This window comes from Gobius niger (assembly GCF_951799975.1).
Source record: "Gobius niger genome assembly, chromosome: 13".
In the NCBI taxonomy this organism is placed as follows: domain Eukaryota; kingdom Metazoa; phylum Chordata; class Actinopteri; order Gobiiformes; family Gobiidae; genus Gobius; species Gobius niger.
This window is the reverse complement of record NC_136864.1, coordinates 17,365,438-17,381,582: the sequence shown is the minus strand read 5'-3', so window position 1 is coordinate 17,381,582 and position 16,145 is coordinate 17,365,438. Positions and strand designations below refer to the sequence as shown.

General features: G+C 41.4%; 1 protein-coding gene across 2 annotated transcripts in view; it reads left to right on the top strand.

Annotated features, from left to right (window-relative positions):
- The window catches only part of LOC306973134 (low-density lipoprotein receptor-related protein 8-like), a 73,659-nt gene extending 58,080 nt beyond the window's left edge, over positions 1–15,579 (top strand). The window contains exons 8-18 of one of the 2 annotated variants that reach the window (XM_079569951.1): positions 1,027–1,146; positions 2,031–2,156; positions 4,475–4,646; positions 6,634–6,861; positions 7,563–7,681; positions 7,964–8,103; positions 10,272–10,413; positions 10,957–11,109; positions 11,315–11,596; positions 12,631–12,699; positions 13,323–15,579. In XM_079569951.1, coding sequence (XP_079426077.1) covers positions 1,027–1,146; positions 2,031–2,156; positions 4,475–4,646; positions 6,634–6,861; positions 7,563–7,681; positions 7,964–8,103; positions 10,272–10,413; positions 10,957–11,109; positions 11,315–11,596; positions 12,631–12,699; positions 13,323–13,645 — 1,874 coding nt within the window. In that variant the 3' untranslated portion in view covers positions 13,646–15,579. Of the gene's footprint in view, positions 1–1,026; positions 1,147–2,030; positions 2,157–4,474; positions 4,647–6,633; positions 6,862–7,562; positions 7,682–7,963; positions 8,104–10,271; positions 10,414–10,956; positions 11,110–11,314; positions 11,597–12,630; positions 12,700–13,304 lie in introns of both variants that reach the window. The other variant, XM_079569950.1, reaches the window with a different exon arrangement.
- Positions 15,580–16,145: the final 566 nt, after the last annotated feature.

Genomic DNA, 16,145 nt, shown 5'->3' with positions numbered 1-16,145 from the left:
TCACCGCTCAGCTCTTTCAACCGTGAACTTGCAAGATGTTCCTGCACCCAGACAAAAACACTCGAACACCTCAAATTGTTCATTGTGATTTAATTGAAAAAAAAAAAAACGTATTGGGAGTGACACCTTATGAGAAATAACGAACTTCTGCCTCATTAAATTAGCAGCATATAAATACCACAGTACCCCCACTCTCCCAGACAAACAGCTGCAGGTAGAGAGTATATAATGGGTTGCTATGGTGAGGGTGGAGGTGGAGGAAGCGAACTCAGGCAGTACATTTATCTGCTCAGAATCTAAACCTCCACAAGTCGACTGTCCTTGAACACACAATGTACATGTTCGAATAGAAAAGGTTTTGTTCCCTGCATCCTCATCTGACAGAAGTAAACATTCTCTTACAATCCGCATTATACTGCTGACAAACATGTGTAGCTGTTCACTTTTATTATGTGATTTTAAAGCAAAATGACTGTATTAGGAGTAAGTGACTCACTTTGTTGGCTCAGTTTACTCTATAGACACACTTTGTCTATGTATAAATGTGGTGGTGATTAGAGGCTGCTGGTGCACATTTGCAGTCAGTGCTTCAGGGCAGCTGGGGCTACATACAGTACGATAATAATGAAAATGTTGCTTTGTAGTGCTTTAAGAGGCATGCTTGTAAAGGGCAATACCAATCTACACCATTATTCTTATTATTTCTTCCATTTCTGTTTCTCTCTTTCTATTCTTATTTCTCTATTTGTGTCATACTCCATAAAGAGTCATTAAAAAAAAGTCACTGAATATTATTTAATTACTCATAAAATGACCTCAAATACTCATTCAGTGACTCGTAGATCTGTCTCAGCTGCAAATACTCAGGTCCGCAGGTCACGCTCAGCTAAAGGGTTTTTTGTGTCTTTGATTTCAGTGGGAAAAGTGTGATAATAATTCAAGAGTGTGTTGCAACAAGCTTGGAGATAAAATGAATATCACTTTCTAAATCACATACTTTTTGTGTGCACCACTATTGTTTTCTAGGGCTTAATGAATGCATGATCAACAATGGCGGCTGCTCTCATGTGTGCATGGATCGGCCAATCGGCTTTGAGTGTCAGTGCCCCGCAGGCTATCAGCTGCTGGACAAGAAGACCTGTGGAGGTAAGATAAAAAAAAAATGATATCTGAGATGTGCCAACTCAAGATGCAGGAAAACGGGCGATGAAAGTGTCAAGGAGGGGTGGACCAATTATTCCAATATATCGTGATTAACTATTACATTATTATTATATCAATAATTGTACAGGCATTCTCTTGCGCCTCCTCTTCTTACTGTATTTTTTTATTGCCAACACAGTGCAGGAAGTAAGTGAAAACAGTGCAAGGATAACACAAACATTGCATATTTTATGATGTTTCCGTGAATATGATTCATCTCGAAGTCTTTTGGAGTTATGGAGACAGAAGCTGCAGGAACATAATCTTAAAACACTTTTGCAACAGATAAGCACAAGAACCTAAGTCAAGTTCCTGAACAACTTTGAACTGATAGAATGGAATAGAAATGAGTGTGACTGGTTCACACTCCAACACAGAAAGTGTTGGACGTGTTTTTGAATTGTTCAAATGAAAACCTTTCATAGTCACCTTAGGGCATCTGATGTAAATCCTAGTGCCACACTACCACACTAGAGGACAGTTAAGCAATGGAAAACCCTGAGAACACACCTCTCTGAGATACTGATTGACTGAGAGATGTATGTCGATGTGATGGGCAGCTGACCAGACTTTGGTCCATTCCAAAGTATTTCCGTTGGTGTCAGTCCCACAGGGAAAAAAAAACACTTTTCACACTCACACATCAAACATCCTTCACACCATCGCACTTTCTGCTGCAAAAACACCCACTTAAGTGCAAGAACTCAAGGTCATGGATGCCATAACATTGATCTTCCAGTTTTTTCTTTCAATTTTCTGCTTTTGATCATAGATCAAAGATATGAAGGTGATGTTTATGAGAATTAAACTGTTCTGTTCTTTTCCAGACATTGACGAGTGTGCGAACCCAAATGCCTGCAGCCAGATCTGCATCAACTATAAGGGAGACTTTAAGTGTGAATGCTATGAAGGGTATGAGATGGACCCTGTCACAAAGACCTGTAAGGCAGAGGGTGAGTTCTGCAAACATGTTTATCTTTTTTACTGCTGATCTTTATGTTTCTTGATATAAAATATGCATTTGCTGTTATCCCATAATATCTTCTACCATTATCACAAACCCTTATCGATCTTATTTCTGGTTTGCACTTGTTTGTGTTCTACCAGATATGCCTAATGCTCTCAGAAAAGCATCCCCAGGTCAACTACAAAGTTTGCTGCAGACTGTTGCTCCGGCCTGTCAATACTGCCACATCCTGTTAGGGACATCGAGGTGTGACAAGCTGGAGTGTTGAGCTGTGTCGAACACTTATAATGAGCCTCGGCATTTCTTTAGAGGCACCTAGCTGAGCCTCAGTGGGGACTAATTACTCCGCATTTAATTTGCTCTGCTTTTCGGCTTGTTGACAACAGTCGAAAATAACCCAGAACAAGTGAACTGCTAAGAGGCCAATTAATATTCTTGACCCAAAACTGTGTCCAGAAGCGCTCGTCTGGAGGATTAGAGAGGTCAGTTTAAATGTTTACACTCCATTTCGCTCAAAATATTTTAATTTTTAATTAGCAGGAAGGAGCGAGTCAAGTTTGCTGCTCTGATTCCCAGGGCTGTCAAATGCTTATTTCATTTGCCTCAATTAAAAGGAGCTGATATCATTTCCAATCCAATATAGCACTTGGATGTCATGTTTGCATTTCAGATTATCTTGGCTGCTTGTATGTTGATCAACCCACTGTGTGTCTGTGTTATTTGGAATTTACCAACAGCTTTTGTGTCCAAAAGAGAAATGTGTTTGGCTCAGACTCAGAAATCAGCAACACAACAGATCCAGGGCTTTGTTTTGATGCGATCAAAGCAACTGTAGCCTTCACTGCCTGTAAACAGCAGTGGAACAATCCTCTTTTTAAGGGGTTGAAACGATTGTCTTTTTAGTGGATATGTTTTTGATAAAAGTTTGATGCTTTGTGAGGAGGAGAGATGGAGGAAGAAGAGTTTCTATATGATGTATCATAGCATAGCGAAGCTATGAGTCAGTGAATCCTTTTAATGAGAGAATTTCATATCACCCTCAGGAGATAAGCGTCTGCTTCTGCCATCCCATTACAGCACAGTGTCAAGAGGCTTAATATAGATGTTGCTAGACAAAGGTGGCCATCTCTGGACCATGTGTCTCAGAGGCAGAACGGACCCTTCTCTGTCGCTGCACTGTGCTCACTCTTGCTGTGTGTTGTGATTCACATTCAGATGTGCATGGCTTTGGTGAATTAGTGACTCTTACTATTAGTAGGGAACACACTTTAGAGAGCACCACACCGAACCCTTGTCAGATGCAGGGTTTCCACAGGGCATAAAACACATTAAGTTTGACTTGCTGCTACCTGTATAAACCCTGAAGATAGGATCCATTCTTATCAGAATCAATTCATTGTTCTCTTAAAAGGACACTGAAAGAAAGCAATGCTAAAGGACAAAACAGGCATTTTCTAAAATGTAACTGTACATTGCATTAAAAAAAAATCACATTGGTAAAATGTGCTGAAGTCTTTCTGCTCCGTGTCCTTGCGCAGCTCATGGATCTGCATTGATTCTATTTGTTTATCAGCCTCAAGACGTAATCACCGTCTGCTCACACAATCAGCAAATGACAATTACCATTAAACGGCATTTAATTGGCATTCAATCTGTTTTTTAATCTCGTCCTGAAATCAAACCGTAATACAAGTGTGCTCTGAGGGAAACATGCAGCCATTCTTTGGTAATAGGCACAATGCGTATGTGAGCGTTGACAGCTTGTATAGAAAAGGACTGAAATAAAACTGACTTGACACTGAGCTATATTTGCAGGAGCTAACAGGGAGTGTTCACTTAATAAAGCATGAAGACACAGAGATCAATACCACAGCACTTTTTAATCAGATATTATTGTCTCCCAGCTCTTGTTAGAGGAAGCTATTGAGTTACAACGTTGACGCTGCATCGTAGACTCAGCTGCTTTGATCACTGCCACATTCAGTGAAATACATCCCTTGTTCCAGCCAGAATTCAGGGTCAAAGGTTGTAAACAGATTTTTCAATCACTAACAAAACGTAAACAAAAATGCATGGCAACTTCAAAGTTGTTCCATTTTAGCCTTGTTTTGGTATAGTATTTTGTTGTCTGTTTGACACAATAACAAATAGTTTGATTTTTAAACCTTTTTCGGAAAGTAGTATCATTATCACAATATTCAAGACAGTTTTAAAATGTAGCATTTTGTTCTCATATTGTGCAGCCCTGGCCTAAACAATACTGAGAAAGTAGAGAATTCTGTGAGCTGCCCTTTGTGTCTCCAGGAAAAAGCCCGTACCTGCTGTTCACCAATCGTCATGAGATCAGGCGGATGGACCTGGGGAAGAGGGAGTACAGTCAGGTGGTGTCCACGCAGAAGAACGCTGTGGCTCTGGATCTGGATGTGGCCAACAACAGAGTGTTTTGGTGCGACCGCTTTCACAGGAAAATCTACAGGTAAACTCACTAGTGTTGCAAACATTTTAGCTTCTTGTGGCGCCTAATAAGTTCTCCTGTCTTTCCTATTACCACAATTAGCTTAATCTGTTATTATATTGCCTATATTACCATCCACTGTTAATCTGTGATTGCACATTTCCCAATTATTTGCACGGCCTGTGTTTTCTGAAGAGCAACAGGTTTATCTATTAGTTTGTGTTATGAGCTACAGATGTGGAGATCAATAAATTCAATGTTTGCGGAAAAGATTACAGCAAAAAAATGCTCATTACATGTATAAATATGCAAGTGACACATTTTTGCTTTACTTTTAATTAATCTCAATGCTGTATATTCAAATTATATTTTTTGCTTGCCGATTTGCCGCAGCAAATCATCTGCCCACTGACTGGGATTTGCATAATGTATTGCATAAAACACTGACTGAATGTGACTGGATTATTTTATGAATCAATATTACACAAACCTCAGATTACAGAAAGTGGCTTTTACTTTTCGAGAGTAAGAAATGCGTTGCTGTGCATCATTATGTGCGTCATCATTTCATTAACATGTATTCATATGCTGTAAGGCCATATAAACTGACCTCACATTAATGCTGACAGTGTACAGTTAGTTCTTCTAATGCACTTGACGCACTGAACCGCACTTTCCACTCATGCCATTGTTATCTCAAATACCTTCCCTCCCCTGAGTGCCCTCTAATTGGAGCACCATGTTCTCTTTACAAAATGGATGTTAAGTTAAACTGCTCTCTGGGGAAACACAAAATTATAATTCCCAGTGAAGTTGCACCTCTGTTTGGCCCCTCATTTGCACCGTCTCACACCTTGTGCTGGGGCCAAGTTATTAGCAGTCGGGGCCAGCGGTGACGGGGGCCTTGTCTGCTCTGATAAGTGGTCTACCTCAGAAACACTGTGACCTCCGGACGACCTCTGTTGAGTGTCTGCCCCGGAGGCTGCAGCCCATTCCCCACTGCACCCCGCTTTACTGCGCGGTGGGCAATGAAGAACGACCTCCCTCCGCACACTCTGGAGCTGCTGTGTGATTTTTAAAGGCTGTGGTCACGCACTTGACAATCAATGCGATTTGACTGTGGCCTGGTGTTATTTATTTCCTTCGACACTTTTGATGGATTCACACAGACGTTTCTCACTCCTCTTTTTCCTTCTCAATTGGTGGTTATTTGCTGCGATTGAACGGTGGCCTGCAGCTCATAACGACATCATTTGAAGTCATTATTTTGTATTGTTGTATTGCACGGTTCCTGTGTAATGAAAATGCCTATTATTAGCAAATAATATGCTGCTGAGCCACCCGCGACCACACACTGATTTTATCATCATAATGTTACGATGGTTCATGATATATATTCAGTGTTCTGCAATAGGAAAGGGAAAATTAGGAAAATACATTTCATTTATAAAGTGCTTTTCAGACTCAAGCAACTCAAAGCGCTTCTCAAGAGACAGTTACGTATTAATTCAGTGAAAATTCATTCTCTGTTTTTGGTCAGACATGGGGAGAACTTTCCATCTTCACCAGAAAGTCTGACCGAGTCACTCAGACACTATTAATACAGAGTGCACATAAACATATGCTTTATAAATTATAAAGCACTCTCGCTTCACAGCAAGAAGGTCATGGGTGTGATTACTGGCCCAGCTGAAGCATTTCTGTTATGTGTGAAGTTTGAAAGCTCTCCGCACAGCACTGAAGTTAGGTAATCCAGATTCCAATCTTGAGTTACACACTGTGGTCGCCCGCTGCATCAGACAGGTTGCTTTGAGGCACTGGTTGAAGGATTGGTCAAATGAGACTGATTTCCCAAAGGGGACAATTTAGTCGCTAAAAATACAAAAAAGAAATGTTCATTCTTTAGTATATATGTCATCTTTAAGTTCTATCCTACCTCTTTTTCAATCCCTGAATGTCTTTTGCCATTAATGCTTCATCTTTTCTTCTCTTTCTCCTCCTCCTACAGCGCGTTCATCCACGAGGCCAGTGACCCATCCCAGCAGGTGCCTCTGGTGGACTCTCTGCTGCACACGCCCGTGGGCCTGGCTCTGGACTGGCTCCAACACAATCTGTACTGGACAGACTCCGGGGATAAGTCCATCTCTGTGGCCTCCGTGGACGGCACCAAGAGAAGAGTCTTGATTAGCAGCGACCTGAGCGAACCGCGGGCGATAGCCCTGGATCCACACCACGGGTGAGAGACGCCATCTTTAAAGTTCAAAGTCAGCTTTATTCAAAATTCTCCCTCATGTTAAAGATCCTACTGCTTTCACTAGTTTTGGACCCTGTGGCTTTGAGAGTTGTGTCGCATAATTTGTGTTCAGAACATACCCTCAGTTGTTCAGCCAAATACCTGGAGTGGGAAATTCTCTTCTGTTATCAAAACTCCACCCCATACTCAGACACATACAGATGAAGCAAGGCAACAAAACTCTAACCTAAATTTGTCAGTATTTGTTTTGACACTAGGCGGCTTTGTTGAAATATAATTATGGAAGTCATGTCCTTGAAATACATAAAGAGAAAGTATATGCACTGTTGTTTAGCTCTTAAAACCACGATGCATATGTTTACAAATATATAGAGAACAATATCTCAAAATATATATGTACAATGTGAATGTAGCCAACAAAGGAGGGGACATAAAACTGCCACTCTCTGGCGAGTGAGTGTTGTATCAGAAAGTCCTATTATTTTACAGTTTGTAGCATATTTGCATTTGTGTGTAAGAGTTGAGAGATGGTGGTGCTGAACGGACAGCTCCCATTAAAACCTTGGCCTCAATGTGGCCTGTTTCTGCAGTTTTTTATATATCTAATGTTACGCATGGATAGTAAACATGTAGCAAAATAACATAACGTGTGTTTTATAGCTTTCCATGTGTCTCTGTTTCAGCTTTATGTACTGGTCAGACTGGGGCACTCGAGCAAAGATCGAGAAAGCTGGGATGAATGGAGTGGATCGGCAGGTGCTGGTGTCTGATAGCATTGAGTGGCCCAATGGGATCACACTAGGTAAGTGTGTGTTTAATTATAAAAGCTTATTAAAGTTGACATAGATTTTTCAATTGGTCACACTTTCCCATGATTCGATTTGAAAGCTCACAGGTGGACACACTTGGAAGTTGAGGTGGATTTAATAGTGAGAAACTGACATTTTAAAAGGCGATCAATATTACCTAAAGGGATTTGTTGGTCAGAGTGCAGGAGTGCTTACCGCAAAGACAATCAATTTCTGCCCGGCTTAGGGACGTCCTGTGTGTGGTGTTTATGCATGTGTGTGTGTGCTTTCCTCAGATGTGGCCAACAGACGCTTGTACTGGGTCGACTCCAAGCTGCACCACATTTCGAGTGTGGATCTGAACGGGGCGCACCGCAGGACACACCTGTCGTCTGCCGAGAGACTGGGACACCCTTTCGCTCTGGCTGTTTTTGAGGTTTGTGAGTTATACAATTGTCATAGTTTCCCTCCTGAATGACAGCAAGTGGAATACCTGCAGTTTGGTTAGGAAAACAAAAATAAAAGTTAAAAGAATGTTTTTCCCTTTATTTCTGGACTGAGAATTGCTTGAAGTCATGTTTTTACACATTTGTTTTGTCTGTCAGACGCTAAATAGGGCTTGGTATTCTTCTTTTCTGCATCTACCACAATGCCGCTTTTGCCAATGATGTCGATAACAGGGAAAAGTAGTGCAAACCCATGAATACTGATTTTAGATGTTGTTTATAAAAGTAAAGCAGCGTTGTTGTGTAGACACAGCTGGTTATGAATGTTTGTTGACTTCACCTTTGTGACTCGCGTCTCTGCGTGGGACTGAACGTGGCAGGCATTGCTCTCAGGAGGATATGCCAAACAAGACTTTTCCAATCTTTTAGAGAGAGGTCACCTGTGAGCTTGAGATGCTTGAGATTCGTGACCCGTTCACTATTGCACCACATCAATCTGTGAAACCCTACTAGAGGAAGATATTTACCTGAAATTCTTGTGTTGTGGTTTTTCTTCCACATTTTTTATTTTTCTTACTGGTTGAAATCTAGTAAATCCCGATATAAAGTCCTCCTACATATTGTACATACAGGTATCGATCTGTGTTTCCTGGCCCGCTGTGGCTACATGCAGTACAAGGTGACCTTCTGTTGAGTCTGTCGCCTCCTTGTTCTACATGCACCAGGATAATCTTATTGAGCACAGCTCGGTGTATATTCTGCCAGACACAGCCGTCTCTGTCCCTCTCTGTCGACTTGACACAATAAACAATGTTTTTGCCTCTTCACTTAGTGACAATTTCTGTTGTTTTTCCAATGCGCAGAAAAAATGCCAGCTTCCAAATGTTATTGTGTTGATGAATAAATGTATGAGTGAATAATAATTCAGTCCATTACAGACATGTGGTGTAAACCAATCCCTCTAATGTTATGAATAAAACGGTTAAACACATCATGTCCAACAAAGCCATATAAACATGTAACAACACATACAATAGCTAGGTTTATATCAGAGGAACTGTGGTACTTGGACTTTTCAAGTGGTATTCTTGTTTTCGTTAGTCCTGATTTGATCTAGGTGTGAAAGGTTTAAAAAGCACTTGCCGACAACAAAGATACATTTAAAGGCCACTTCCAGAATATGACAAATTATTGTCATGCATTGGTCACAGTAAGTGGTCAAAGGAAGCTGTGTCTCTGGGAGGTGGATGGGGCGAGTGCGATTGTGATAATATGTTTGTATCTGTGGGAGGAGGTGGGTAGGAGAGAATGTTTTTAAAAAGAGGCTGACTGATATATCAGCAAGCCGATATATTGGGCCGATATTTGGGGATTTTATAATTTTGGCTATTGGCCAGATATTTCTAGGGCCGAAAACGATAGAGACTTCCCGCTTTCAGCATTGGAAAGAGCAAAGTCAGGGCTTTAAAACGAGTCTTCCCACAACTCCCTAGGCCTCAGGGGAGGTGAGAAACATCGCAATGAAAATTGATTAGCTTCAAGTTTGTCAAAGACAAGTTTCAGTAATATATGTCAATGTGGACATGCTGCGTGTCATTATGAAGTGCAGAATCTGGAGAATTCAATCGCTGAGTTAGTTTTCACCTCCACTATTGTATATTTGATCGCTGCACAAAAAGTAATAAAATAAAATCGGCCAGTGCTGGAGCGGCTAAGTATTCCTACAGGATTGCCAGACATTTGAAAAAATTGGCCAATAACATCGGTCAAAAATATCGGCATCGGCCAATCAACATCCCAAAATATCGGCATCAGCCTTTAAAAAAAAAACATATTGGTCGGCCTCTATTTTTATATCTGTAAAGCACTTTGTGTAACATGATATGTATGAAAAGCGCTTTATGAGAAAAGATTGACTGATTGATTGCAGCGCTGAACCAGAAGCAGAATGACACATCTGAAGAGCAAAGGCTTCAACAGAAGAGTTACTGTTGTTCAAATTCCCCAAAGATAATTCCTCTTCTAAAACTAAATAAAGAGATGTCAAAATACACAGCGAATATGATACAACACAAAAACAACAGATTTTGTATGTGAGCAATTAATAATATATTACAAATGACGTCAGCAATATCGTTTTTCCTCCTTTCCCTCTCAGGATCGCATATACTGGACGGACAGGGACAGAGCGGCCGTCTTCATGGCCAACAGACTGACGGGGCAGGACATCCACGCTCTGGCCGAAAACCTCAACGACCCTCATGACATCGTGGTCTTCCATCAGCTCCGGCAGCCTCCGGGTCTGTGGACTTAATTGTCATTTTATCAAAGACTTCCCATGTGTCACTGAACCACTTTCTTCCAAGATGTGCAAAAGTCACATCTCTATGAACAAGTTTCCTCTGTGAAGCTGGGGCGATGAAAAAATGATGACAAGACTTGCAAAAGTGGTCGAAGCATCAAAGAGGGAGCCATTTCAGAACATGAAGTGTCGCCCCAATCAAACCACTTTTCTATTTTTTTGTCCTTTTTTTTATCTTTGCAACTGCCAGTCAGTGTAAAGTGTAATATCTGCCTGTATCTTTCACTGTATTTCATCACTATCCTTTCAATGTAACATGACAGGACACTGCTGTGAAGGCTGTACAACTCATGGTGTTAAGTTGAGAAATCATCTATAGTTACGGTTCCTTTAAATAATTCGAGTTATGGTGACCTGTAATAACGATGTAGAATCACGCTCCTTTGGTTTCTGTTGCCATGCTGTTGCTATGTTGTGACATCACCTGCGTACCCCCTGTAGCTAATTCTCCTCATCTTTGTGCTTGCTCTGCTGCGTGCAGGCCCAGACAGCTGTAATCTTGGCAGCGTCGCAAACGGAGGGTGTGAGTACCTGTGCCTAAAGGCTCCTCAAATCACAGAGCACTCTCCCAAATACACCTGCGCCTGCCCCGACGGACAGGACCTGGGCCCCGACATGAGGGGCTGTGTTCCAGGTGAGACCTCGCTGCATTTAATTGGTCCATCACTGAAATCTAGCATAGATGCACACTAAAATTTGTCCTGCAGGTGATTAGATGAAAGTATCTTTAAAAATCTCTTCAACCGTGTAACATTTTCGTTTTATTGTTGTTTACATGGCTTAACTTCTGCCCCAATGACCTATGAACACACCAAACAACGTTTTCGCAATCTCATCAGGGGTTCCTAGAAAAGTGGTGACGCTGCCATCCTCTGAACCAACGCCAGACACGGCGACTGCTGCGAGCGAAGACTTTGCCACTCCTTCTGGTGGATACTCGCAGGCTGACACTGCCTCCCACCTCACCACAGCGCCCCCTACATCTCTGGAGCCCCTCTCTCCCCTCCCAACGCTGAAGCCTGTCCCGTCAGAGGAGTCCAAGGCCCTCGGCTCCCAATCCACCGCCACAGCCATGGTCATGTCCACCACCACAGCAGAAGACAGCAGCGTCTCCCAGCACTGTAAGTTAACAGGAGGAACGTTTTAACTGTAGGGTTAATGTGGAGAATCCTGCTATTGTGCCCAGTCCTTGAAGAGCACTCACTCTATTTGTACTTTCACACATTGCAAGGTTTGGAAATGGTTGAAAAATGGTTCATACCGCATAACCTTTTATTAGAAAGCAACATCAAAAAGCTTTTCGTGTGAAAGCAATAAAGCACATATGAGATTGTATGACTCGAAGCTACAGACCAGACCATCCAATCTGAACTTTATGGACATGCATATGGTATATAATGCTTGTAAGCTTTTTTCTACATGGCAATAAACTACCCGTCCATTTTAGAAATAATTGCACTGAAAGACACAGTGCTATTTATCAGCTTTATTTATTAACTGACCTTGGGGTGGTCTGTGCAAACTGTACAGAGCAGAGTGGACCATTAGCAGGTAACAGGGACACACCACAGTCTCTTCATAACGTAGCACTTTTACACAGCTGTAGTACAGTCCCACTCTTTTATTTTCAGTCTGTTTTTTTCATAATGGCATAAAAGGTATCCAGTAATAAATAGCATGCTTTCAGTCCCCAGGTTATTGTTTTCCCCTCATGATTTTCAAAGTTCTCTGTAAATGTGTTTGCATGTCTTGGTGTGGGAGGGTAATTTTGGGATATGATAAATTGTTAGGCTTAGTATACATGTTCTTCAAACATGAGCTGCGGGTGACACTGGAGTCTAATGAGCCGTATGCATGAGGTGGAGAATGTCATGGCGCTGCCAAGGTCATAGCCCACAGTAATGCACCGAATACCAACCCGCTCCTCAGAGAAATTCCATTTCATACCACTTTTGTTCAAACGATCTCCCCTCGCCTTCCTTCAGACATGAATGCATTATCAGCCTCTTGCCTTTATCCATTTTATCTGTCGTGGCATGGCGGGCTTTATAACGGCTCTCTCTTTATCTTCTGTTATGTTTTGCACACACAGTCAGTCCTGTGAGCTTTACTATTCTCTCATGCTAATGCCTGTCCTGTTACTGCCTCTCTCCAGCTGGAAGTGAGCATTTTATCCTGGGCGAGAACTTGACAGTGGCGGTCCTGGGAGTGGTCATTCCCATTGGTAAGTAGCTCTTGTCTGTTTGTGTGTGTCCACGGTTATGGCCCGTAGCGCTGCACAAAGCAGCAGTCTTTGTGTTTGTATCACACTGACCCTGTGCAGCTCATGAGAGAAGCCTGGCCCCCAGCTCTTCTCTGTCTCTGACATCACTGCATTATTCACCCTCACTGTGCTGCTGTGCGGGGTTCTGCCGGCACCCTAGAGCCACTCTAGCAGTAGAGCTATTTTCTCCTAAACATAAATATCATGGTTGTCTCAATCACATCTGTCTTTTATTTAGAAATACTTGCTCAAGTCTCGACTCTCACTGTTCTTTTATTCTACGATCTAAATATGTACGTTTCTTGCTAACCCCATTTAATGAGATCCACAAAAGAACACAATTTATTCATTTATTTGTCAACATGGATGTTTTTAGAATATATTTAGGACTCGCACACAGTGTCGCATGCCTCATTCCCTTGACCCTCCGTCCCTCACTGCCCTGCCCTAAGTTATAGACCCCGCCCCTCTGCATGCTGTGCTTCTCACTGTGTTTCATCTCATGGACTGGTTGACCTTGTTAACGCTGCCCCTTCATGTCCTGCCGCTGTGTTAAACACATGCAGTTCCTATTGTTGCCACAGTGGTGTTTGGCCTGGTCTGCGCCGGAGTCTACCTGGTCTGGAGGAACTATCGTCGCAACTCCACCAAGAGCATGAACTTTGACAACCCCGTTTACCGTAAGACCACGGGAGAAGGAGAGGAGGACGAGATCCACATTGGCCGGACTGATGCCATGACACACCACGCACACCACCATCCATACCCCCAGGGCGTCAACATGGGGGTAGTGGGAGCAGGAGGTGGCACCTGCCCTCAGTTCATCGCTCTGCCTTTAGGGGGCAGTATGCCTGACCCAGGAACTCACTGGTACACAGAGCAGCCCATGCTCAGCACTGCTAAGTAAAGACAGGGCCTTTCAAAGGAAGATGGCCGCTGAGGCAAACGCACATCAGTAGTGACAAGAAGAACGCCAAGGGTACAACACATGCAGCCATTTAGAGCCATGTCAGATGCAAATTTCCACAAAAACAACGGTGCAATTTTTCAAATTGCTTTCTGTGATTTGTTCACTCATGCCAGAGGGAAAAGTTTATTATAATTTAATTTATTGAGAACCATTGAAAGTTTTTTCTCACATTGGTTTGAGTCGGTGTGTGGTTGTGTGGTGATGTGAAGTGCCAGCTGTCGGTATTTGTGACAATTCATAAAGTGTCTTTATTGTTGGTATGTTTTACTCCTGAGCCACTGTGCTGTCGGTTTCTGCGTGGGAGAAATACATTCTTCAGGAGGCAGTGTTTGCGTTGATCGGACAATCCGTTTGAACCATATTTTCCATTTTAGTCTTTACCACTAGATACAATCTTAGACACCGAAAAATGTTATTTCCACTCCCAGTTAATTTTCATCAACTACAGCTTTTCCATGTTAATTTTACAGTAAAAATACGTTTTGTTGATTCAACTTCAAGAATAAGTGTTAATGATGAATCTAAAGTGGAAGGATGTGAGCTGAGGACGTGGTAGGTTCTGTTTCTAATGATTGTTTAGTGTTCAGATGAAGTGTGCTTTGTCATAAGCAATACCCACAGTGTTACTTGCTTTTATGTGATCACCTTCTTTCCCTGTGACAGAAGACACAGGGGTGTGGAGGGGACAGAGCCCATTGCGACAGTGTGTACTTGGCCTCTGAAAACACACGCAGCATGCATAATTGCTCACCCACTGACAGCACAGCCATTCATTGTCCCAGTCTTTAGATCAGGGGGTGGCTACGACCTGCTTCTCCCTCCTGGACAAGACGGTCTTCAAGTCACAGATTTGGACTAAAGCCACTGGTCAGACCAACAGGTTGTCAGATAAATGTGATGTAGAAGGCAAACTATTATCAGAAATAATTGTTCAAAATGACTTGCATATTATAACATAAATAGTTTACTGGATCATGGACAAAATGTTGGTGTCTTCTGTCTCAATAATATTTGATCAATATAACGTTTGGGTTTTTTAACATATCTGTGTAAATCTATGATTGGCTTTAGACTTCCCTAAGATGAGACACAAAACAAACTGTTTAAGCTTTATTTGGGCAGTCCAGTAAAGGGCCCGTGACCAAATAAAATCTTTTTTACAGTCCCAGCCATCGTAAAGTATCCAAATACAGCCAATAGTATTTTCATGTTCTAAGCCCTCGAATACACCCCTATTTTTGCACATCATGTAAAGAACACCTCTAAAGGAGTGCTCTTGACATTATGCATGTGAGTGCTACTGTCCCACAGCCATATCTGAACTGTTTTGTATGCTCTTTGTTGCACAACCCTCTGAGAATGCCTTCTGTATCGTGTAGTTGCATGGACGCTGTTCGAAGGTGTGAATGAAGTGGCTGAGTGAGTGACTTTTGAAAGCTTTGAGGATGATTTTAGACTCATTGATTTGTAAATATGTTTTCATAAATTTTTGATAATGTATTATATGGTTATGTAAAAGAGGTTGTATATAAGATTTTAGATAAAGTTTCGACAGTCATATTAATTTATTTGTACAAAGGACACTGTAAAAACATCCTGGGTTTTTCGGAAGTGCTTTGTGTTGTTTCTTGCTGTGAATCATTTTTATAACTTTGGCCCATTTTAAACTGTGTATTTCCAGCCAAATTTCCCCATCAGTGTTAATACATCAATGTTTGTTTGTTTGTTTGTGCCTTTTTTTGGTGTTTTTTTTTGTTTATTATTATGTTCACAATGAAAGAGACAGGGACTACTGTAATCTACTTCAAGACCAAACTGGTTCCATTTTCTTATTTTTCTGTAATTATTACTTTGGATAACTCTATATATTGATATATAAAATGTGGCAAAAAATCTCTCGTGTGCATCATTCTTTCTCTATTGATTTAGTAGATGTTAAGATGTAACAGTGGTATTTGTTCCAGAGCAGAGAGAAAACATAATGGTGTAAACATCCCCTGCAGCTCATTGCTTATGCAAAGTAATACATTTAAGCTAAGTATTAGTCATTTTGTTGTTAAGGTCATTCTAATTATGAAAATCAACCTTCAAATATGATATTACCTTAATGAAAGGAATTGTCTGTAATAAACAAATGTGCCATTCTAGAAATTTGTATTACAGCACGGGGAAAGCTGCTTTGAAACTAAGTTCCTTATTATAATTCCATCTGCAGAAAACAATCCATTAACCATCTTTGAACCACATGGAGTTCGGTTATTTTTTTTAAATATATCCCATGACCACTCCTGGATAGATTTAGCTCATGCAATGTTAATGCCCTTATAGCCTTATTTTATTTGTATAGTATGTATATGTGCATGTTTCTTCACTACGAGAAACATTCATATTAAAAACCTCACAAAAAGCCACATACAAGTGAGGTCCATGGCTTTTC